Here is a 7799-nt window from a genome sequence, read left to right as displayed (position 1 = left end):
GCACACAGCTTTAATCCCAGCACTCAGGAGGCAGACAGATGGATCTCTGTGAGTTCAAGCCCAGCCTCAACTACAGATAGTGAGTTCCAAGACAGTCTGTGCTACAGTGAAAAACCCTATCTTCAAAAACCAAAACAGGAATCATAGGTCCTTATGCAACCTCAAGGTGAGGAACTTGGGGGAGAAGAGAAAAATTCAGTTCCTACCAATAATTGAAAACTCAGGGCAAGAGTTTGGTTCCAATGCTAGCAGAGGTAGGATGACATTAGTCACACCATGGGGATGTGACTTAAACCATGGGGTTCTAAGACCTATATAACTGAGACCCTAGGCAGAGGAACTAGGCAGCAGGTTCTGAGAACTGAGCGAAGACAGCCTCCTTCTCCAATGGAAACATGGTTGGGCAGGCACTGTGCAGACTTGGCAATGCCAGACTGGCTAGCAGCCAGTCAGTGTCCATGCCCACCCCACCCCACCCCCAGTCCTGTAGACCCCTCTGACAGAGGTGGTTCTAGTCAATGACTCTGCCAGCAGCTCGAGCAGAGATCCACTCTGAATAGTGACAGAGGATGGTCATTTGAGGAGTTTCACAGACAGGCGGAGGAGAACATCACAAAGGAAGATGTCCATGAGGTCTTGGCTCACCTCCTGTGCAATCTGGGAGATCAAGAGGCCCTTCTGACCAATCAGGATCCGCTGGTGAAAAGAGAGGCACACAGTTCTGCTCTCAGGCCTCACAGATGGGGAAGAGCCCCTGGTTAACACTGTGCTAGCCTTCTCTGGGCATCCCTCACTTACCACATGAGACTCTTTGGGCACCAGAAGGTTCTGTTGGATCACGAGCTCCCCACTCGGCCCTTCCTCCCAGATCACTGTCTTCTGTATAAGGAGACATTATGACTAGTCAGGCGGGCTCATCTCTGTATCTCTTGGTACCCAACTGTTCCAGGTGTGTGCCTGGAATAGAGGCCTGGGTTCTTTTACTCTGTTCACACCTGCTGTACACTGTAGGGCACCTCCTCGGGCAGGTACTCTAGGAGCTTCTCTCTGATTTTATTGGCACAGATCTCTTCGGGTGTCTGGCTAGTGAGAACTCCACTGTGGAACTCCCAGGGTCCCGGCTGGGCCTGTGTCAGAAGGTATTGCTGTGGGTAAAAAAGGAAGAATAAGTTCTTAACCCCCATCAGTTCATTGATTTATGCATGCTTCTAGGAGAAAATGGTTATGACAGGGCCTCATGACCTTAAAATTGCTACATAGTAGCTCGGCTAGTGAACTCATGACCCTCCTTTAGCCTGACAAGCCCTGGCACTATGGGGTGAGCTACCACAACAGACTGTTTTAAAGGTAAGATCTCAGGCAGATCAAACTGGCCTTGCACATCCTAATTTGTCCAGGCTGGTTTCGAACTTCCACTCTTCCTGTCTCTACCTCCTAAATGCTACAATTACAGGTATGCACCCCATGGCCAGTTTATGTGGGGCTAGATATTGAATCCAGAACCTCTTACACACAAGACAAGCATTCTACCAACTGAGATACATTCTTAACTTCATTTTTGGTTTCTATGTTGCCTGGCTGGCCTAGAACTCACAATGAGAACTCCAGGTTGACCTCAAACTGAGTAATCCTACCTCTGCCTTCTGGGTGCTTGGATAACATGTATGCCACCACAGCTGGCTGATTTTGGTTTCTTGAGACAGGGTCTCACTGTAACTAAAACTCCTCTTGAATTCACTATGACCTTGAAATTCTGATTCTCTTGCCTTGACATTTTTTTCTTTTCTTTTTTTTTTTTTTTCAGAGCTGGGGACCGAACCCAGGGCCTTGCGTTTGCTAGGCAAGCGCTCTACCGCTGAGCTAAATCCCCAACCCCGACATTTTTTATATATAAGATTTATTTATTTACTTTTATATATGTGAGTACACTGTCACTGTCTTTAGATACACTAGAAGAGGGCAACAGATCCAATTTCACATGGTGAGCCACCATGTGGTTGCTGGGAATTGAACTCAGGACCTCTAGAAGACTAGTCAATGCCCTTTAGCTGCTGAGCCATCTTTCCAACCCCTTGCCTTGACCTTTCAAGTCCTGGCATTACAAACATAAATTACCACAGTCAGATTTTTGTGTTGTCTTTTCAAAGGCAGAATCTTGGTGGACGGTCAGGCTGGTCTGGATGAGGCCTATTCTAACATGATAGAAGTGGTGGGTTATGAACAAGGCTAACTGACCTTCAATGTGTTCACATCCTTGTTGTTTAGTGCTGATAACATGAAGATCTCCTGGAAGTAGGGCCAGCCGGTTCTCTGGGGGCTTCTCACTGCATGTGTGTTTGGGTCCTCAGTTTCAGGGCCAGGGCAGTGGGTGCTGGGGCGTGAGCGAAAGGCCTGCCTGACATTAAGCATCTTGCCATTGACGACACCTTCAGTGAGGGCTGTGGTCAGCTCCAGGAGAACTGACTTCTGCTTCAGACAATCTACCTGGACATGGGGGAGGGGGGTGAACAAAATACATGGTGAGAGTGATGGGACCCTGGAAGGAAAACTCTCGCACGGGGGCAGTACTCACCTTGTTTAAGACGAGGATGCTAGGGACCTGGGAGAACTTGGTCAAGCACCGCAGCACCTGGGGGCTTAGCCGGCTCCTGGTCCACTTGTCTGACACATCCACAAGAACTACAACTAGAAGATGGCAGGACAGACAAAAGAATATCTATAACCTTCCTCCTGACCCACAACAAGTTCCTGGCTATGGGTCCTGGCCAGACCTCAGCTCCCAAACTCCCAGGATGGAAGGCCCTGTTAATAGGGCTTCAGATGTTTAGTCTGAGTCTAACCAAGATCAGCAGATTCCATGCTCTTCCATGGATCTTCCAGCAAGGAGAGCTCCAGATGGTGCCTGAAGAACAAATGTATCAGTCAGGAAGGCTTCTGACTCGTCAGTTCTTTTTTTTTTTTTTGATTCTTTTTTTCGGAGCTGGGGACCGAACCCGGGGCCTTGCGCTTCCTAGGTAAGCGCTCTACCACTGAGCTAAATCCCCAGCCCGACTCGTCAGTTCTTATGAGCAATGGCAACAACAGGGAAAACTTCCAGCTCCTATGAACGAGCATCTCCCCAACACACACGCACGCACACAGACACACACAGACACACACAGACACACACACACACACACACACACACACACACATGCACACACACACTCGCACATACAGAGCTGCTCCCACAGCTAGTACCTCTTCTGTTTAACAGGACTGATGATGCCAGGTGTGTCAAGCAGAATCTAGAATCAGAAAGATACCCACACCACCCCCCACCAAAGAAAAGAGTTTTAATGGACTAGTGGAGAAAAAGGCCAAACACACTTTAGATCCTAGGATTCAATCCAGGGCTTTGTTCATCTTGGGTAAGTATTCAAGGATTCTAACAAGAATTTGCAGAGGCACAAGAGGCTTTTTATTTACTTTTTGACTTTGCCAAAGTCTCACTTGTAGTCCTGGCTGTCCTGGAATTCTCTATGTGTAACAGGCTGGACTTGAACTCATAAGAGCTCTGCCTGCCTCTGCCTTCCAAGTGCTGGAATTAAAGGCATGCACTACCACACAGAGAACGGCCATCTTTGATAATAGCATCCTGCCTTTCCTTCTCTTACCCTTCCATATGCTTTCAATGCTAGTGGGACCCCAAGAGAAGAGGATGACTATGAATAAATGAAAAATTAATGCTGGAGATATGGCTCAAGAGCAGAATGCTTGGCTAGCACTCAAGAGGCCCTGGGTTAGATCCCCAGCATTACACAAAATAAAACACACAAAACCACAGAGATCAATGGTGAATTGCTTTGTTTAGTCAAGTGTAGTATCACACTCCTATAACCCCAGCATTAAGGAGGCAGAGGCAAGAGCATCATTTCAAGTTTAAGGGAAGATTGGTCTACAAATTGAGTTCAGTGTCAGACAGGGCTACATGGTAAGACCCTGTCTATAAAAGTAAAAATTTAAAAATAAATAAAAATATTGAGATCTGGGCATGGTGGCATCCCTTGTACCTGAGCACCTGAAAGATGGAGTAGGCAAGAAGATCATAGGTTCAAGGTCATGGCTATAAATGGAAGGGAACCCGACCTGGCTACACGAGACTGTCTCAAATACAAAGGGTGGGATGGTTCAGTGGGTGAAGGTGCATGCTGCCAAACCCGACAACCTGACTTTGGTGCCAGGACCCAGGAGTGAAAAAAGTGGGTCCTACAAATTAACCTCTGACCTCCACACAAGCACCACAGCCCATGAGCACCTGCAAACACAAATAATTTCAGAATAGAGAGCGAAACGGGGAAGGTAGAGAAAGAACTATATGGAGCCCTAAGGAAGGAGAGTCCTCACAATTGAATCTGTGCATTGTTTTTTTATGTATGTTCTTTTGAGACTGGGCCTTATTTTTGTTTATTTGTTTCAAGACAGGGTTTCCCTGTGTAGCTCTGGCTGTCCTGAAACACACTTTGTAGACCAGGCTGGCCTTGAACTCACAGAAATGCGCCTCTTCTGCCTCCCACCCTTGATTCTAAGGCTAACTGCTTAGTTTCCCAGTCTGGTCTGCAGAATTTCCACAGGTACCTACCACCTGGGTCTCCTTCTCTGTGATGACCCCCAGAGCTTGACATCGAGTGGTGTGCACCTTCTTTGAGACAGGAAATACCTTCCAAGAAGAAAGGGGGTCCAGTGAGATGCCAGATCTCTCCCAGACCATCCGTAAAATGGGGGCAGGATAAAGATGGGTACAGAGGGCTGAAGAAATAGTTCAGTGGATAACAGAACTAAGTGCTCTTCCAGAGGACCTAGGTTCAATTCCCAGCTCCTAAGTGGTGACTCACAACTGTTTATAACTCCAATTTCAGAGGATCCAACACCTTTTTCTGGCTTCTATGGGCACCAGGCACACAAGCAGTACACATACTTGCAGGCAAAACACCCATATACAGAAAATAATGTGTAAAAAGGGAGGGGTAGAGGTTGGGATGATAAGTATGTGGCATACTTTACGGCCCAGCAGCTGATTGGAAAGAGTTGACTTCCCTGCATTTGGAGCTCCCAGGAGGACCACTCGGAGGACCCGGGGATTCTCAGGCATGTCAGGAGTATGGACCAAGAGTAGATTCTGCTCATCTGCGTAGGATGGGAACAGGAGTGATATATTGGAATCTAAACCCCATTAGATACTCAGCTCTGATGACCAAGGAGGTAATCAAGATAAAAGATGAATTTAGCTCAGTGGTAGGCGCTTACCTAGGAAGCAGGCCTGGTTGGTCCCCAGCTCGAAAAAAAGAAAAAAAAAAAAAAAAAAAAAAAAAAAAAGATAAAAGATGAGCACAGCAAGCAGAAGCCACCCATTCTTATCTCTGGGACTAGTTTGGCATTTAATTTACTGATTTCATCAGGTCACCTAACCTCTCCAAGTCTCTTGGCTTTTTCTTATGTAATGTGGAATCACATTAACTATAAAAAACTTCTTTTTCGGGGGCTGGAGAGATGGCTCAGCGGTTAAGAGCACCGACTGCTCTTCCAGAGGTCCTGAGTTCAATTCCCAGCAACCACATGGTGGCTCACAACCATCTGTAATGGAATTGATGCCCTCTTCTGGTGCGTCTGAAGAGAGCGACAGTGTAGTCACATACATCAAATAAATAAAATAAAAATCTTTTAAAAAAAGAAAAAAAAAAAAAAAACTTCTTTTTCGGGGTTGGGGATTTAGCTCAGTGGTAGAGCGCTTGCCTAGCAAAGCACAAGGCCCTGGGTTCCGTCCCCAGCTCCGAAAAATGAAAACAAACAAACAAACAAAAACCAAACAAAAACCCAAAACTTCTTTTTCACAATGACAACTATGTAAAAAAAAAAAAAAAAAAAAAAAAAGGTGTTCAACACAGCCTGGGCCTTGTGATACATTTGTAATCAAAGCCTTTAGGAAATTTAAACCAAAGCCAAAACCAAAAAAAAAAAAAAAAAAAAAAATTAAATAAATTAAAGGGGGGGGGGCGCACTGGAGAGACGGCTCAGTATATAAGAGCATTGACTGTTCTTCCAGAGGACGAAAGTTCAATTCCCAGCACCCACATGGGTGCTGTCTGTAGCTCCCATTCCAGGGGATCTGACACCCTCACACAGACGTACAAGCAGGCAAACACCAACAGATATAAAAAAAAAAATTAAGCAAATTAAAAAAAAAAAAAAAGACCAAAGCCAGCCTGGGCTACATAACTAGACCCAACCTCAAAAAAACAAAACCACCACACTAATTATACCAGAGAAACAGCACTTTATAAAATGGATGTGGTGGCTTGAAATACTGACATGCAGGAGGCTGGGATTGAGAGCTCCAGGTTATCCTGGGCGAGAGTTAAACTATGTCTCAATGTCACCTCAAAAGAAAATAGCCATTTTCCCAAGTAGCATGGACTACAGTCTGGTAGGAGACTAGGCACTGTTAATTGCAGTAGAGTATCATAAGGAGAGACTGAAAAAGTTTGCAAAACCTACATAACAGCATAGAGTGCTACAGTCAGAGTTGAAATTTTTCTGAACTGGAGATCCTTCTGCTTCCACCTCCTCAGTGTAGGGACTACAGGCATGCACCATGAGGCCTGGGTTAATTTAGGATCAAAGCAGTAGATAGGGCTTAAGATCTACTTATTGGGTCTATACTGCTTGTTATAGGAGGACAGAGGGAGACAACTTTCCCTTAACTAATGATCTTTGGTGAGCTTTACTGATTGTGACCAACATAAGTTTCTTCACATTCCTAAAACTCTTTATGATGTTGATGTTGTTGTTGTTGTTATGTTTTTATTTGTGTGTTAGTGGGAGCTTATGGAAGTCATAGCAAAACTTTCTGGTTCTCGATTTCCACCATATGGGTCCCAAGGCTGAACTCAGGTTGTCAAGAAACACGAGCCTTTGTCTGCTGAGCTATTTCACAGACCCTCACTAACAAACACTATAACAGCCTTCACCAGTCGCCTCAAGTTGCGTTCAGATTTATTTTTTATTAAATGGGAGGTTAAACTGATATTCCCAGAGGCAGCGGAATTTTACTGAAGAAGATACATGATTTCTACTGCTAAAATCATCAGAAGCTGGTCATGGCCAACACCTGTAATCCCAACACTAAAAAGAGGCTGCAGCAGTAAGATCCGAGTTCCAAGCCAGTTTGGGCTACACATCAAAACCTCTCATAGAACAGAACACCTGCAACTAACATAGCTGGACCCTTTACCTCTGTGCACCGACACCGCGGGGACGCTCGGAACCAAAGAACTGTCAGGCTGAGGGAATCCAAGGATACGGTCCAAGGCGGAGTCTTGACCATAACGACTAGAAGCCGAAGCCAGGAGGGGACCAGAGAAAGTGGCGCCCACGACACAGGACACGCACCTCACATGGTTACCTAGAAGACTGCCGGGTGGTGAAACCCACTCCCTCCCTGCATGCGAACCCACCTGCCAAGCCCCCAACAAAGCCCGAACTATCCCAGGGAAGCACCGCCTGGGGGCAGCCATTTTGCCGCAATGCACCCTGGTACCGGTCAGAAGCGGGTTATGATTGGACCGAGAAGCCCTCAAACCAACGAGTGGAAGAAAGCTAGATCGGCCCAAACAGAACTGAAGCACAAACAAGCCTAGGAGGTGTAGGGAAAGACGATGTCCAGAGGCTAAGGAAAGGCAAAATTGTGATGTATTTACTGTCTGAGTATAACGGTAGTCTTGGACTCCCATACACATCATTTCTCCTTCTGCCAAAATTGT

At 46.0% G+C, this 7799-nt stretch overlaps 1 protein-coding gene across 2 annotated transcripts; it reads right to left on the bottom strand.

Annotated features, from left to right (window-relative positions):
* Window positions 1-360: 360 nt before the first annotated feature.
* Window positions 361-7565, bottom strand: Eral1 (Era like 12S mitochondrial rRNA chaperone 1). Of its 2 annotated transcripts, XM_032913547.1 has the most exons (10): window positions 7271-7565; window positions 5039-5166; window positions 4622-4699; window positions 3241-3287; window positions 2841-2902; window positions 2573-2685; window positions 2236-2484; window positions 996-1145; window positions 799-879; window positions 361-696 (listed from the first exon to the last, which is right to left on the bottom strand). In XM_032913547.1, exons 1-10 carry the CDS (start codon window positions 7551-7553, stop codon window positions 574-576), a joined length of 1314 nt encoding a protein of 437 aa, XP_032769438.1. In that variant the 5' UTR covers window positions 7554-7565; the 3' UTR covers window positions 361-573. The 2 variants fall into 2 exon arrangements, with proteins under 2 accessions (XP_032769438.1, XP_032769439.1); XM_032913548.1 differs by lacking the exon at window positions 799-879.
* Between the last annotated feature and the right edge of the window lie 234 nt (window positions 7566-7799).

This window comes from Rattus rattus, chromosome 9 (genome assembly GCF_011064425.1).
Source record: "Rattus rattus isolate New Zealand chromosome 9, Rrattus_CSIRO_v1, whole genome shotgun sequence".
Classification (NCBI taxonomy): Eukaryota; Metazoa; Chordata; class Mammalia; order Rodentia; family Muridae; genus Rattus; species Rattus rattus.
The sequence above is the reverse complement of the archived record's forward strand: the minus strand, read 5'-3'. Positions and strand labels throughout refer to the sequence as shown.

Excerpts from the sequence above, each read along its gene's own strand:
- Eral1 (XM_032913547.1), bottom strand. The coding sequence starts at position 7,553 with ATGGCTGCCCCCAGGCGGTGCTTCCCTGGGATAGTTCGGGCTTTGTTG. Across the intron at positions 3,288-4,621 it reads CAGAGAAGGAGACCCAGGTG|ATTCTGCTTGACACACCTGG; the intron begins GTAGGTACCTGT and ends TTCTGATTCTAG. Across the intron at positions 1,146-2,235 it reads AGGATGTGAACACATTGAAG|CAATACCTTCTGACACAGGC; the intron begins GTCAGTTAGCCT and ends TTTTACCCACAG.